The sequence below is a fragment of the Megachile rotundata genome, chromosome 6, assembly GCF_050947335.1.
Source record: "Megachile rotundata isolate GNS110a chromosome 6, iyMegRotu1, whole genome shotgun sequence".
Classification (NCBI taxonomy): Eukaryota; Metazoa; Arthropoda; class Insecta; order Hymenoptera; family Megachilidae; genus Megachile; species Megachile rotundata.
Window position 1 is genome coordinate 15,960,277 of NC_134988.1, and position 17,352 is coordinate 15,977,628.

The 17,352-nt window shown below is 43.3% G+C and overlaps 1 protein-coding gene across 8 annotated transcripts in view; it reads left to right on the forward strand.

The window, feature by feature from the left end:
- The window catches only part of Camta (Calmodulin-binding transcription activator), a 111,641-nt gene that overhangs the window by 474 nt on the left and 93,815 nt on the right, over window positions 1–17,352 (forward strand). For 6 of the 8 annotated variants that reach the window (XR_013038626.1, XR_013038628.1, XR_013038627.1 and 3 more), the window contains exons 2-3: window positions 10,526–10,951; window positions 11,674–11,965. Coding sequence is in view for 5 of the 8 variants with exons in the window: in XM_076533111.1 (XP_076389226.1) it covers window positions 10,718–10,951; window positions 11,674–11,965 (526 nt within the window). In the remaining 3 variants the exon portion in view is untranslated. Of the gene's footprint in view, window positions 1–81; window positions 360–10,525; window positions 10,952–11,673; window positions 11,966–17,352 lie in introns of those variants that run through there. The other 2 variants (XM_076533112.1, XM_076533113.1) reach the window with 2 other exon arrangements.

Below are 17,352 nucleotides of genomic sequence, written 5' to 3' on the forward strand. Positions count from 1 at the left end.
AAGTATTCGATACATCGAAAACATTAAACGCGACAACATTGATATCCATTCGCGATAAACAACAACGATGACACGGATTACGCCCGTTGTATTTTCTTTGTCGTCAATATAGATCGTCAAAATTTTCCGAATGGTTTCACGGTGGTTTTTCCAGTCTGATTACTTTCCGCCCGAATAACTTTCTACCGAGACATACGTTCTCAGAATTTTGACGAGTTCACCAGTGTTTAGGTTACGAGACAGCCGCGAATTGTAAACCGTACGTCCTCGAGGTCTCGTGGCGATTCTCACCGAGCAGTTTTATGGGTACCGTTATTTTTAGTGCATACCGTAAACCCGCAGCTCTGGCATAAACGAAGGTATCGTGAATTTTATATAATTTTCAATTATTAACCGGCACGTGCAGCCTCTCCAACTGTCGTCTATCGTTCGGCCGAAAATACGTTTTTTAATCGTAGCTCTCTTGTATTCGTGTCATGGCTGTGAAACGTCTTTCAAAGAACGAGTCGAATATTTGGTAGCAAGGTGTTGATTTTTCTAATGACAACTCGGCGAATCGAACGTCAACGTTCGTGCCGCTGAATTAACATCTTTTTTTTGGCGGGAAATTCGATGCAAGTAATAATATATATTCGTGTATCGAAATGTCAGCGTGCAACGTGATTCATTAAACGACCGAGCGTTGTCTGGGCGAGCTCATCGTAATCAGCTGTTATCAAGAACGTTACTATATGTATTTCCTGCCACTTGTGGTTCTACTAGCTAGCTATTCCGTCGTAACCGATGCAAGTCACTTTTACGGCTTCGCCGTGTATCGAATTGTTACCATTAAACCTGAACAACGCGGCCGGTGCTACCCCATTGCTGTAGCTGCTTATTTTATCATTCGTCTTATCGTGCTATATCGGTAACGATAATCGATAATTCGGCCAGGTGGGGTGGTTGAAATTTTCAGTTTCAGCAAAGCCTATTAAAAGACAAAACGGACAGCGGTGCCTTAAGGGTGATAAGCTGGTCGATTTAGTCGAAGTATACTTAGAAGCCAAGTCGTGATCTTCTGTTTAAAGAAACCCTGCGTTTGATGCGCACACGGTGTGATCAAGGAACGACTGAATATTCTAGAACAGCGAAAAGAAAAAAATCGAAAACTATCATATTGTTATTTTATGCAAGCGAGTAGGCGAATGCTCTACACCCGTTTTATAATTTATCCGAATATCGCACACGAGGCACCGGTGAAATTATTTAACGTTGCTTAGGTATCTCGCAATTAGAAATTCCGTAATTCGAAAATTTCCAAAAGCCACTTGATCGTCGCTGCTATAGGGGTTGGTTCTATTAATAAAGCTGGAGGACTTGGCCCATCCCAGGGTTGGCGATGTACATTAGATAATTGAAGCTATAGTAAAAACACACTATATCCGAATAACGTGGAAGAATAATCCATTCTGTGTGCAATATACTTTCACAATTTCATTTAGATCCAGGGGTTTAGATAGTGCATCGGTGAGTCATTTAGTTGGGACATTTGTTTTTGTATATGAAGATCAGATGAATCGCTATAAATAAAATCCTATTCATCCAAACGATAGTTTGCTAACCATTCAGTAGTCTATGAGCTATTGCATTGATCTTGTTTCTTTTTCTTTTTTGTTTAATATTTTAGGTAACAATCATAGGTATATAGAAGATTTGTTGGCACGGTCGATGCAAGTAAAAGTAGACGCAGACTTCTTTGGACTTGTTGAGTGTCCAACGCAACCGGTATCATATCTGGCACTGTATGGAACGCTTAGAAATTGTACACAATACCCAGGATTATAGCAACGTGTCTATACAGACACCTGTACCGTACGCGTTGCTCCCACCGTATAAATTACGACGAAGCTTCAGGCGCACATGTGTGTTGCATTAAAAAGCAAATAAATATGATGCAGTGCATTACGTACGAGACGATTATCGAACGTGTATAGCGGTTATCTGCCGATAGAGCGGCACGTGCAACGATAATAATAGAACTGTCGGTGCATTCACATACGGGGGATACCTGTTGTGTAGTACGTTAAAGACACAAAGTTTCACGCTCAGGCACACTTCAATCATCGGTGGGATTAGATCCGGTTAAATCGATAAATCCGATCGAGCCACCGGATGAGAACTAGAGTTTCACTTTTCACGAGTATCTTCGAACGGCGCACCAATGATTTTCCTTAATCCCTGAAATCGTATTTCATCGTTCGATAGAATGTTTTATTGCCGGGGAGTCACTATGGCTAGTCATCGTTCTTTTTTCTTCTTTACAATTTTCAGTATCTAATCTGATATCAATATCTTCCATTTAAGGAAACCAGGTCGGTGTATCGTCTACGAGGCATTAAATTTGATCCGTTTTAGGATTAACGCCGTATACAATGGCGAGCATGCTAGCTCTCCTTACAGAAAATTACTGAAGAGGAAAGAGGACCCACCGCTTATTGGTTTTTCGCTTGACAACATTTTAAATTTCGGAATTTCAAGTTTACGCGATTCCTCCAACAGTCGAGTACTCCCTCTTATCTTTATCCAAAGGAAACCCACATCGTGCCTACACGACCGTACGTTGTATAAGACGAATTACACGGAACAATGATTTCTTTTAACAGCCAAGCTACCTCTGTAATTTTCAATACGTGTCGGATAAATCATTGCCGTGACATCCGTTCGCGATCGTATATCATACACGCTTCTCGACTGGTTTTCTATTCAAGGTTGCTTGTACCACGATAATCAAATTCCATTCCATTTAGGAGGCATGCTTCAGCCCAGAACGGAAACGACCGGTGTGTTTCAATAGTAATTGTTTAAAGACAAGACTATAGCCCAGGTAGAACTTGCTAGTTTGTTACGTAGTTTCTTTCATTCGAGCGAAGAAATAATAACACGACATATAAGGAGGACAGAACAGTTCAAAGACCAGTAAAGATTAGTCCTTTTCGTGTCATTGTTCTCGTCCCACTTAACCACTTGTTTCACTACAGTTTTCTGCTGAATTATCTTGATCGTTCAACTAACATCATAGCCATTTACATCGATCAGTGGACGAGTCTTTAATAATACTAATTTTTTTTCTTTGTACCTATGTGGCCAAGTTACAGCTAGAGTCTATGGCTCCTAGATGCATGGACGTTGGATCAATGATAGGGAAGGTTGCGTTGCTAATCACGTGGTGCCGAAACAAAGATAATTAGGAGACGATAATGGTGATAGAAATAGATGCGTATAACAGTAAACAACAGAGTTAGATTTGTTCTTCGAAGGGTCGATCATCACAGTAGATACATCCATAGTAAGGCACGATGTCTCTTGAAAACAGACATTTTGGTGTTTACTCTTGCAGTGTTTTATACTACAAGAAATAAATTTGAATGACAGTCGGTTTTCTTCTCTTTTTGACAAACCAACGACCGAGCAAATAACGATATCTCTCAGTATCAACTTTTCCTTCCTGTACGGAAACATTTGTGTTTCTTATCACCTACTACGTCATCGTGAATATATTTAGCATACAGTATTTCGATTTCTTTGCACATAAAAGTACCCCTTAGCTCGTACAAAACAGAACAAATACCTCTATTTTCTTTCACGGAAATGAATGGTTTTCCGAGAAAATTATTCGTTCCTGTCAATTTGCAACAATGTTTATTTTCCCTGGTAAAATGGCATAAAACCGTTCGACGTATTCTAACTCACTTTCGTGCATGATTTGCAGAAAACGTTGTAGCAAACGATGTAACGTGATCGAAAGCGATAATAGCAAATTTTGTGGAAAATGGCGTTGCTCGAAAAGGCCGATCTATTTTCGCGTCGAGTTAAATACAAGCTCGCTGGCTCGCTTGCGGTCATTCATGTTTTCCATTCCCCATAATCGCCGCGCTCCTGCCATGATTTTCACCCCTTAATGTGATCACCGTTAATGTTTCATTGCGATGTTACGAACGGCCAATTAACGTTACTGCCCTATCGCGTTGAACGATTGCACTCGCGAACTCAATTAGCACACCAGAAATTCGGAGACGAGCCGAATTTGTTACCATTTCAACGTGGAAAATTTAGATTTAACTTTTCAACGTAGATTCTCATTCTCTATTCCTCAATTTCCAAGTTTCTCAAAATCCCAAATTTCTAAATTTCTAAATTCCCAATTTTTCACATATAGAACGTTCTAAATTTCCAAATTCTGAACCGCTTAAATTTTCGAAAGTCATTCGCTGATTCGTGGAACGCCTTAAGGGTATTAAAAGCCGAGGGATTGAGAGGTCTAAAACGATTTTCTCGAAATTGCAATCTCATCTGAAGAATCGTTCTCCCGGTGTTACGAAGGAAAAGTGAGTTTAATAATATCGAGTAAACATCATTTGGAAATTCTATCATTTTCATTCGTGAAAATTAAGGTTAACGCGAAGCGAAAGAAACACGTAAAATTTTATTTATCGCTTCTTGCAATATACTTTATCTCGCACGGGATTACGTGCTTGACACGCGTGTCTGGAACGTGCAATATATTCTCGTTACCAACTTTTACGTTCACGATAAGATTTCAAACGCGCTTGATTCCGTCATTTGTTCGCTTCTTTCACTTTTCTCCTTGTCCTCCTCACGAAAAATCATTTTTCACGCTACGTTTCGACATCGCGTTGTGTCACTTCTATAGGTCGTGTGAACTTTTATTCAAGAATTTGCTATTTACACATCCTCGGAATTTATGTACCTGTAGAGCGTGTTTCAGAAAGAATTCTTGCATTTCACGTATTTCTTATTTATTTATTTATTCGACGTTTAGAATCTTTGCTGACATCATTAGCGACTACATCCATAATCATCTCAGTCATATATTTGCTTCTTTACATTCTACTTAACATTTTCACGGTGGAGTACGTTTTGCAGGAATGGGGTCGTTGATAGTTTTGATTTGAAATCCTAAGTGATTTTGTACCACAATATGTTTTATTTAACTCAATAGTTCTCCAAGAACTTGCTGTTAAACATCGACCGTGGCAATGCAGCCCCAACAGCGGGAAATTATCGAGCGATGTATCTGAATTTCGCCATTAATGTTCCAGTTTTCGTTCAAGAACATATTTCTTTTTCGGTGGATGTTTTCGCGGATGTTTATCCAGGATTTTTATTTACTGGCATTCACAATGCACTTCCTTCTGGCGAGTAACGTCCAGGTCAACTCGATCAATTTTGCCGACTGCCGTCGCCGACACGATTTCGGATACTTGTTGACAAGCTTCGGAGACGACTTTCTTTGTCGCCCGATATCTCAGCGAGTCGAGGTCGCTGTTCAACGATTCACCTTGCTCTTGAAAGTGTTGCTCGCGGAAGTTATCGTCAACTTTGAAAAAGAGAATTCCGTCCGAACGCGCGAGCTTGCATCTGCTAGGAAATTCACGGTTGTTGCATCGTCGAATTTCAAGTTCCGTCGATGTAGGTCGGTGGCGTACGGTTTTAGGCGGGCGTTCAGATTTTTGTCTGGCGAGGGAAAATTCAGTCGGGCAAAGTGGTTGTTCAGGAAATCAGACTGCAACTATGCAGTAATAAACTCGGGAAGCTGTTACCTTTTCCGGTAACAGTCTTTCGGACCGTGGAAAGCGTCAGAGATAGTCGCGATGCTGTGTGCATTTCTGCAGGATATTAACGTTGGGCAAACTGAAATGTGTGTGGCTAGCACGAGCATCGTGGCAAACTGAAGGCAAACAAGTTTGCAGCGGTTAAAATGCTTCACTCTTTCGCGTGAACTTTGTCCGGAGATGTTGCTTGTTTAGGAAAACACCGCAAAAACGGGGGAGTTTTTGCCAAAGCAACGTTCCTCTTATCCGCGTGTTTGTACCGAACTAATATACCTAAATTATGGCGCATCTCGACAACCGAATCAAGCTGTACAACGTTCATTTCACGAATCACGCTTCTGTTCGTTGTTCACGATGAATTTGCATTCCTCTTTTAATCCAAGCTTATTCGAACGTGTAACCCAGCATCGTATCAAAGGATTAATTTTTAATAATTCATGTTACCGTGTATCTACGTGTTAATACAAATTCAAAGTATTCTCAGACAACGTCGATGTGTATAGACGATCTGCAACTTTGTCCACGCTCGGATACGTCGAAAAATACATACATATTCAACGGGCAGGAGAATAAAGTTCCCTTTACCAGTATATGCGCGATGAGGTCCTTTTTCAAAATTCAGCTCCACCATTCGGTTCTGTATTCGCGTAGACGGAAACTGGGTCGGCATCTCTCGAAGGTGGAATAAACAAATAATGGAAGGAATATAAAATCGAACGTTGCATTCCGACCGAGGGGAGAAAAGAAACTCGCTTTGCTGGCAATTTGGTGTACGCGTGGGAGTACCTTCTGTTTCTCTATATAGAAAAATAAGCTTTCTCCTGATTTCTATGCGCGAAACTCGGCCGGAAGTCTCTGCCCGATCGTTGCCTGTAAGCTTCCTATCTCCTATCGTGCCTCAGCGGTGTCTCCTCTTCGTTGTGGAACCCACCACCTGTAAAACGACGTCGCGTTTCCAACGTGTGCTCGAAATTTCCATGAAAATTATTCCATTCAGCTTGCTGGACGTGCTCTCGAGCCATCCACGGGCAAACTCGTCAACTGTTATGTTTAACCGACACGCGACACGTGGAATTGATCGGCATTCCACGCGCGCTACAAAACCGTTCCAAGGTATTTGTAACGCGGCATTTGCGTGCGAAAGTATATCTTGTTTAGTGGAATCGTGAACATTGTTATGCAACCTGTTTAATTAGAGCTTCCGGATGGCTGCATCAAAACCGTGTCCATTTATGACACGTACACTCCACTGCATTCTAGGCTATCTTCGGATAATTGTTCCCTTCGTCATTAGGATCAGATACGTAAACTTTCAAATTAGCATCTTGAGTATTTTCACTATTTAAATTCTCGAATATCCAAATTCTCAAAGCCTCCCAAATCTCAATATGCTCTAAATTCCTCAAATACTTACATCCCCAAATTACCAAAGTTCCAAAGTCGAAAGCTTCGTAAAAGCAACGTAGCCATTTTCCCTAGGGAATTCTGCGATTCACAAAGGACTGGACACTGCTGCCGCACAGTTATTCACGACGCGAAGAATATTGGGCAATCTATCGTTGTCTAGTGTATATTGCAAGAAGTTTCGTTTCGAAGGTTGTACGTCGTGGAGAAGCGGTCGTAAACGGGTTACAAGGCATCGTAGGAGGCTTTTTTCTAAAATTCATGTCTTGAATTTCCCGATTCATGGGGAGGAGGAAACTGGGTCAGCGCATCTCAAAGGGAGGGCGGTTGGCTCCAAGGTGAATCGCAAAGTTAAAGCGAGCGAGAGAGATGTTTAAGAGGGTAAAGGGTTCAGGGATGGGGCGGATGTAACGGGACAGAGGGGCATAGAAGCTGGTTGAACGATCGAGGAACCATGACGGAATTCCACGTAGATTGGGCTCTTTTGTGGGCTATGTGCCTGTCGTTCGCCGTTGCAACGTCTTTCCTCGACGAACCGGATGATTAATTCGCGATTAGACAAAGAGGATGATAAGAGTACTTGTTTGTGATAGTCCAGTCTTCGTTTCTTTATCTCATTTTATAAGTGCTTAATGATCGACCGCTGATATAGTGTTCCTTAACTTCAATTATGTAAGATAGTTTGATACCGAACTATAAAACATATCAAATTGAGTATTATAACTGTTAGCGAGTGTACAAAAACGTGCAAGTGGATCACAGTTTTGGTGAATAGATTTTCAAAGAGCCGAGTTGAATAAGGGCGCTTTTTAAAGGTCTTGTTGGAATGTTAAAATGAACGAGCTGTCGGCAACCGCATTGATAACTTTGAAATGTAGAACGTCGTTTATTTTTCGAGCACGGCAAATTTAACGTGCTCGTAATATTTTCATGATCGTAATAGCCTCGTGGATAGAAATTCGTGTGGTATATTTACAATCAGAAACGTACTCTGATGTTGCTCGATAGTTTCTTAATTGCGCTCGTTTTCGTTGAACTCTTTCGCTCGTAAAAATAAATACACGATTCCTGTAAGGCAGCGTACGTACACGGTCTTGAATCAAGAGTGCACGGTTTATATTTCATGAGGGGTTGAAGCGCGTACGAGAATTATGTAGGTCCGTCCTCTGAAAGTGGAGGGCAAGAGGGTAACTGTCTTCAATGTGAATCCCAAACTTTGAAGTGTAGTCAAGACAGAGAGGAAACGCGAGAAACGAAGAGAGAGAGAGAATAAGAGGCCGGAAGGGCGTGGAGAATGACGAAATTCCAAGTAGACAAGTCTCTTCTCCGTCGAGTACTTAGTCGTTACGGACTTTCCAGGCGAGAAGGGAAATTTCGCAAGATCAAACCTCGCATTGTTTCATTCATACTTTAATCCTCGAGAAAAGTGATCCGACTCGCGACATTTTAATCTCGTAAATTCCGGACCACCGAATTCCGGATTTCGAGGGCCCTCGATTGAAAACTGACCAGAGGATCGATTTTTCCGAATGTAAACTTGTTTTTCCCAAAGGAACGATCTCCGGGGCGAGATGTAAAGTCAGAGCGTACATTGGCGAGCATGACGCGATTCCTTAGGGAAAATGGCCGTGTAGTGGAAAGGGGATTCCGATGTAAGTGATCAATCTGGCTGATTTGTGCATAACGCGTTTATGAATTTTAGAAATCTGACAATGTGGAAATTTTGGAGTACGGAAATTGAGAATTTGGAGAATTGGAGATTTGAAAATTTGATGATAAAGCAGTCGGGGAATTTGGGAATTCGTAAGTTTGGAATTGTAGCCGAGCGCAGAGGGGTTCGAGGACGCAGGAATCGAAAGGGCGTGGGGGATGACGAAACTCGTAGTAGATAGTGCTCCTTTGTGAATTATCGGTTTTCTCTCGAAGAGGGAACGACGTTCCACGAACAGAAGAGCGATTTCGACGAGAAAGTTGTTAGCGATTCGTCGCTGGAACAATCGAAAGTGTGTTCGAGCTAATCGATATCGTTAGGGGATGTTTGTCTTAGAATACGAAACACGCCGAAACCTGACTATCGATCGGTGAATTTACAAATGTAGGACAATCAAACACGTTGTTGCAATCGGGGGGAGCCGTGTGTTGCTAAACAGAGGAAATTGTGTACTTTAATTGATTCAAATTCATCCGCGGTTCCCGTTGTTATTGGGTTAGAAAATATCAATCGACGCAACCACGATTTTCGAACACGGTGCACTGCGTTTGATCGGTGAACGCGTTATCGAATTGATTCGATTTAATTGCTTTCGATGCATTTCCAGCTACAATGCCGTAGAGAACGGGACAAAAAGTTGTCTTCGATTCGCGAATTTGCACCCGGGCGATTATCGAGTCGTTGAATGAAAACGTCGATTACTTTTTAATCTCGCGTAAAAGAGAAAGTCCGTGGGGAATCGAATACGTTCGTCGTGTTTCCGATTTCATCAAAAAACTGGCAACGTTTGTTTCTCTATTGTTACACGAATAATTTGATATCTGTCGCTCGTCTATGATAGAGACGCATCTCGGAAGGCTTTGACTCAGTTTTACTGGCTAAATCTATGATAATGGCTGCCAAGAATCGGCTGTATGATAATGGCTGCCAACTAGAGTCAGCTTCGAAAAGCCAAGCAGTCACGGAGTCATGAGAAATAGAATATCCTCTGGGTACTTAGGTAGATTTTTATAACCGTTCGCGTACGTTTCTGTCGGCGAATTTGGGACAGAACGGGTTCTCTTTCGATTGCTTACGTACGAAACGAGATATTAAAGCGCGCGCATGCGAAAGATTAATTTCGAATGATACACGTTCTCCAGACGTGATTTTGGATACTCGAAACACCCTCGGTTCCGCGCTTTCGATCCAAAAAGCTTAATATCGCGACGTTATTTGGAGCGGTTTCAAGTGTTCCGAGCTCCCGCGCGTGCATTTCTTATTTCTGTTGGCGATCCATCATGACTCCACGAAATCCCCTGTGACAACCGGCCATTAATGTATTTCATGTTCGTAGCTTTTTCATTTACGCTTTTTCCTCGGTACACCTTTAATTGTGTCGCAATCGGATCCAAGGACCAGGGAGACGATGCAGGCGGCCGTGTTTGTTCCGTTTCGTGTTTCTCGTGCCGGACTAAAGCAGTCGATTCGATGGCTCCAAGTGGTTGCGTCGAATGTTTACAACCAAGAAGGGATTTCAAATCCAGAGCGGCAACGTTCACGCGCCAAGGTGTTTATTCGCTCCGGCTATCTGACGATAAAACGTCGTGTAAAAACCGATCGTCGAAGAGCAGTCGCGTTAGACGGCCGGCAAAATAATCTCATCGATTTGCCTTTCGAAGGAAGCCACGCTGGTACACGCTCGGATGACACGTTCATAAGAAAGAGAGAAGGCCCTGACACGAAATAGGATGGAAGTAGGATCATCCTTTAAGACGACAGTTTTAATATCGAGGTATCTCGGTGTACGTGTGTACAGGAGGAGCAGGTGGTAGCAATCGCGCTGGAGCTTTAAGAACCAAGGGGTGGAGGCTGGAGAACGCATTTCCCGTCGGATACTTGGATCAGCCGAAGAAGGAGGATCGTTTTCAAGGGAGCTTTCGTGCAACCTGTGCACGTTCTCCTTCTTCGTCAGCAACACCGAGAGAAGCTAAGAGGGGACACGGTGAGGATGAGGCAAGTGGTCGTGCTGGAGCCGGCTGGCAGCGTTTTGGTGATCAGGCAGACTTCCCTTGCCGGTAACGTCACTACCACCAACACCAGTACCAATGCTGGATCCAATAACGCTCACGAGACCCATGGGCTCGCCAATCACGCTGCCGTGTCAACGATTGCCTCCAATGATCACAATCAGAATCGTATCGTCGTCGTGCGCTCATCCTCCTCGACCTGCATGACCACCACGGTGAGTCAATTAATTCATCCTGCGGTTCGACCCGGATCAAATTGGATTTTCCTATTGGATAATCTTTCTTCGTGCTACGTACAGATTTATCCTTACTCGGTTTCCCTTTTCCTACGATACAACTCGTATTTCCATTCAAATCCATTCAATTCCACACACTTCTTCGCTACCTCTGCACGTTCAATCGATTAATTTTTCATGCTTTTAGTCAAATCAGAAGCACCTAAACTACGATAACAACGTTATTACATCCTTTCATTCGCTCTCATATTTTTTCTCACGTTCCTTTTCATTATTTCCGAAATCTACAATTTTTGTTTCTGACAAGTGATGTAGTAGACTCGGGATATTCTAGTCGGGGCATATTGCCTCGCCACGAGACTATCGCTCTCGTAGTAATAAATCAATGGCAATAAATAATAAGATATCGTATCGTAATAATAAATCACTCGGTACCGCATGCAAACATGGTCATCTATTCGTTTATTACTAATTTAGTCCGAGACAATTTGCCATTTATGAAAATGTTACAACTAAAAGACTGTACATTAATTCGTAGCTCGATATTCCTTCAGAGTTCCTTCCTGTTAAAATTCCATATTCGATCATATTAGCTTGAATGTTATAATCAATCCTAACTTTAAATAAGCACAATCTGTTTTAGTAAACGAATATGCAGTCAGTAACAGTAAGGTTCCACATGCGATAAACCTTTCTCTCAGCAGGCTGACAACCATCATTCGTCCACGAATGGCAACAACATCAACGTTAACGCCAACCTGAACGGTAACTCCGGGACTCTCGGTAACAGCAAGACGTCGACGAAGGTCGGCGTAGGTGGCGGAGGCTCCAAGTCGAACGAAAGAAACGATCACCTTAGGAACGATCACAAGAGCCAAGATGGGATCGGTGCTGGTGACTCGAACTCTGGATGTCGTCCAAGGACGAGCAAGGAAGCCGTTCACGAGAACGTCTCCTTAGACAGGAAGCTCGATGGCGCGGATCCCATCTCCGGTAAGTATTTCCGCCATTACTTGCTTTTACCTTTGACAGACGATCCGATCTTGTCGTGAATTATTTATCCCCCTATCGAGCCACTTCTTCAGGCTACGAAGAGGCTAATAATTTACCTCGCTGTTTACATTATGCTGTTTGTATGCGCGTAACACCCTGGCGATCGTAAATTTTTCACTCGACGCAAACGTTCACGGAGTTATCGACTTTATGTTTTTGTTCCCGAGATTGGAATCGTTTTATTCGTCCGTCGAGGGAACAAGGAAACGTCCAATGCGATTTTGGTTATTGCCGATCGACCTACACAGTCGCCGGAAACGCGTTGATTTGCGAAGGAACGACACAAATGTTCGTATTCCGCGAGCGAGAAAACAAGCACGACAAACGGAAACACGTATATACACACGAAACGATAATACTTTTTACTTTATTATCCTTACAACGCGTGTTTAGTGACCCGTTTTCTTCTTCTTTCCCGATGCCGAGGAGTTACAATCCGAAGGCTATTAACGATGAAACACTCTAATAAAACTTTCTAAACAATTCAGGATCTCGTGACGACGGTGTACCCTGGTCTATGTATTAGAAAGATTAATTAATACGATAAGGCACGACGAAAGTTTCATCTTGCTCCAAACACGAAATACCCTGTGCAATGTTAACATTGTAGAAATTTCAGAGGTACCAATGGTTAATATTCAAATTTTTATTTTATCGACAAGACCTTCGTTACATCAACATTAAGGCTGTATAAAAATTTGGAAAGCATAAAAGGTGGTACAAGTGCGTGAAAATCCATCTAGATAGCTGTATAACGAGAATCGGTATTATCGATATCCGTATTTTTCCAGCGAATTATTTCAACTGATACTCCAGATTTCACCTCCTTCCGATTCGTGGATATATGTCGGGCGGAAAATCCCGAATTCCGTGCATAAAACTCGGTTCTCCGTTCACGAGTATCCCCGTTCTTTAATTCTTCCCCTTTAAGTCCAACATTTGAATTTTAAATGAGCCTCATCGATCGAATTTCGTACGGAATCAAAACTATTTAAGCCCGCATGAATTATACATAGTTTATATTAACTTCTACAGGAGGGGAAACAATTACACGAGCTTCGTATTAATGAATTTTTAACATCGCTACAGAGGGGGTGCCCTGTGTTTCGTATACTGTCCACGACGAATGATATGCAGATTGATCGACTCGACCGAGGAAATATGTAAGAATACCGTTTAAGGTTAATTGCGCCGAACTTATCTTCTTATTAAAACGGAAATTCGTTTAAACTTTTGAGAAAGGGAGATCCATTTCCAAGTCCTCCTTGAAACTTCTTTTTTTATCCCTGGTACAAGAGGCACGCTATCACGGTCGTATAATTTTTCTTCGTCCCTCTCTCTTTTTTTTTAATCCTAAACTTCAACGTCACGTGTTCCATTCTTTCGTCGTCAAAAGGCCGGCCTCTTTATCGCTCTCTGAAGTGACTTGCTTCTCCGTTTTCAGAATTGAATATATGCACGGTCCTCAGCGTGTACACGGTGGGACGGAAATAAATGGTTCTTTTCTCGAAACGTTTATTGTAATGTGCATTTAGTTGTGGATCCTTAAAATTAATCGATAACAGGTGTTGTCAAGACGTCTCGTCATGTCTCCTGGGTCAAAAGATTCGAAAGCTTAGACAAACTGTACGGCCTCGCGAAAACGGTACAAGCTATTTTCATTTTCTAGTTACGTTCGCATAGCAAAGAGAGGCTGGAGAAGGGAAAAAAATGTTTTGCTTCGAATTCACGCATGCAGGTCCGTATAATGCTTTTACTGAAACTAGGACAGCCGTTTCGATCTTGAAACCACCCTCTTCTCGACTCGCTGGAATTTCACGATTCGATGCGTTTTTGAAACGTTTCAACGTCGCGTGTATATCGTTCTCTTATTTTTTCTTCTTGAAAAATATCTACTATAAAGGAATAGTTCTCCCGTCCTTGAAACCGGGGATAGAGACTCGATGTAGCTCTCTCAGAATGAATGTCAATTTCCTCGAAGATTGCTATCGCATACGACTGATTGATATCGATCAATCTCGTTGTAAAGTGAAATCAGGTTTTCAAACGCTCTCGCGAATCGTTTCGTGCATGCTCGTTGCCGTATAAATAAAACATCGAATCAAAAGCGCAACAAGCACGATGCGCGTTGCTCTATTGCTTTATCTGAATTGCAATGTCAGCAAATCCCGTCAGGGATTACGGGCAGATCGAGTTGAAATTTTCAAATTTCCAAAAGTCGCTCGGTCATTCCGAACAATCTGGTCCATCCCGGACAAAAATCATTTCTGTCAATGTGTGCAATGTCTTGATATCCTGTACGACTTTTCTCTCGCAGCGAACGGTTCGCAAGCGCTCGAAGGCGGTCCTGTTAGGCGACTCATCCGGTGTAAGAATGATCCTCGCACCCTTCAATTTGGGGATTTCATCCTGGAATAAGGATATAACCGTAAAAGACGGATCGTTAACGAAGTCATCTTCCTTATCGACTGGTAGCACGGCCCAGTTTGAATGTTCCAGGATCTTGCAACCCTCTATCGAGGCACCTCCGAAAGAAGTGCACCCTGGCGGGTAAGCTCCGATAGGGATAATTCGTAGTTCCGGTAACATCCGCCAGAGCGGCGAGTCTGTCACCTTTCCATACTTTTGCTTCGTACACAGGGGGTAGTAGGGCAAACTTATATGATTTTTGTCCGCTCCAGCAAATAGTCTTTGAACCGTTTCTTCCCCTTTATTGATTTCCCCGGGATTTCGATGCTGCTCGAAGGACGCACCAGCCAGACAATCGTCGTGGATCTTAGACCGTAATTTGTACGGCTGCTAGACGACTGATCGTCGGAATTTAGTGGTTGGTATCCAGAAATTACTATCCTCGGTTCAAGCGTCGGAATGCATCCCCCGAAACTCGGGGCGTCGCTGGTTGGCTGTTCTGTATACGTGTGCGCCTTATATCTACGACTATCCTAGCCTATCCCTGTCTATCCTGACCTATCCGATTGCCGCTGACTAGAGTCGGTATCGACCCTTCGTAGGTACCGGCTCCTCTTCTTCGACCCCGTTCCGTCCACCCTTTTCTTCGTTAATCCTTTCTTCCGCTAAATCCCGTCGGTATTCTTTCTAATTTCCCAGCGTTCGGTACCCTCGTAGTTTTCTCTCGCGTGTTATCCTTTTTTCGTGTCCATCCGAAGATACGTTCGTCTTCATTCTCTTCCCGTTCGCGGTCTCGAGGGGATCCTAATTCGGGACGTTGCGTTTAACGACGATAGACTACGAGTTAGCTGTTAAACACGGATCTCTTGGTCCCTGGCAAAGAAAAGTGGCGAAGCAACTCGACGAATCCGAGCACGAGCTCCTTCGGACCCGGCGATCTTATTGATTGTCTTAGCTTTCCTGCCGTCACGCTCTCTCTCTTTCTTTCTCTTCGTCCGACTCGCACGGGAACATTTCCACACGGAGTTGCTCCGTTAGCTCTGTCTCTGTTTGGACAACGCTGGAAGAAGTGCATAGGAATTCTCTTTCTCTCTCTCGCTCTCTTTCTCTCTTGCTTCCTGTCGTCTCCGTTGCTCTCGCTGTTTCTCAAAGACTCTCATTCTCAGTCTTCTCGTTTCTCTTGTTTTCTTCTTCTGGTAGCTCGACGAGCTATCGTCGTCGACGACTAACGACCGGCGACTTACGTGTCCGGCTAACTTTGCCTCGTGTTCGACGAAACGACGAGCGATCTACGTGATAAAGGAACACGAGAGAGGGCGCGGATGAGGGATGAAGAGGAAAGTTCTGACGGGAAGAGAAGGAGAAAGAAAGGGACTGACGGACGAGGGACAAAGAAAAGAGAAAGAGGGGGAAAAGGGAGAGGATAGTTGGACAGGAGCCTCTGCCAACGTTCTATTTAAAGCTGAGGGGGTAGCAGCAGCTAGCTGACTGGTAATTTACGAGCTTATACCAAAAAGTTGGACACCTTGGGGATGGCTCCGCACTTTGACACGTGACCTACTTTTATCGAGTTACGTAATTGATCGTCTCGCGCCTGCCCCGTTCGCGCCGCGAAATCTACGAGGCCGAACCCTCTTTCTCTTTCTTTCCAACCACCTTGTAGTTTTCCCCTTGCCGTTTTGTTTTCATTTTCTCCCCTTTCACCGTCCCTCGCCATGCTCTTTTATTCCACAAACCTTTTATGCTTACGGTCGTTTCCTGCTTCCGCGATGTTTCTCCCTTTCTTCGGATGCTTCTCCCTTTGCTCCACTTTTCATTCGACGTTGCGAGAAATTTTCTTAATTGCGCGTGTTCGAACCGATTATCGCGAGATTACTTTCACGTTCACGGTCGACGAATACGTCGAGCTCCCGTACACGCTCTCTTAATTCAAATTGTTTCTCCATTGTTTAAGCTCGCTAGACAAAGCCACGAGGGACAAGCGAGCGACAGCTCTATTTATATCGCGTTTCACGCATCGGATCATCTTTGGGTTATTAGCCCTTTCAACCTTGCGTGCTGACCTAGATGACACTCGCCACGAAATTCGTGTAACACGCGTGTTCTCTGGACGGCGAGATTTTATAAAGAAAATGGCGACGATGACCCTACCAGTTGCTAATTTTTAGTTCACACAAAATTAAGGAATTTGGATATTTTGACATAGAAGAATTTGGCGAAATATTCGAGTGGCCGAAATCGAAAGCGAGTAGCGAGAGACTCCACCCCCTGCACTCATCCTTAGCCAAAGGAAGCCTACGTTGCACTCGACCGTACACGTATTGATCACCGACACGTTATCTACCGTTATCGATTCGCATTGATTTAATTAACTTTTATGCACGTCTCACCAGAGCTATAAATCGTTGTTGCGAGGCATAGATGATTTGTAACCGTTGACTTTCTCCCTCGCAAAGGGGACTCCTTGCGTTCTAAACGCGAGCGCGGCGCTCAAAGCGACGGTATTTCGGGTTCTTCTATGACCAGCACGATAAATCTGTCCTGAACGAATTCAGCTGTGTGTAACGTTCCATTTCGATGGTTAGTCGGAAATTATGGAGCCGCGTGGCGTACGAGTAAACTCGGCACGATACCAAAAATTAGTTGGCGGTCCAGCTCCAGGAAACAATAGCGATCATTTCTAACCACGTTGTCCGCTCGTAGCTGCGAATCATGCACCTTGCGTGTTCCACTTTTGCCCCGTACTCACCTAAAAATAAGATCCCGTTTCTATTTCCCTCGGTCTCCGTCTCTCGAGTACCTTTCTCTGCGTCGAATGTTAGGTCGAGCGATGAAACGAGCTAATAGAGGGCTAAAAGAGACAACAGCGCGATAATATGTTTGTCCCGTTGACATTATTATTAGCGACACACAGAAAA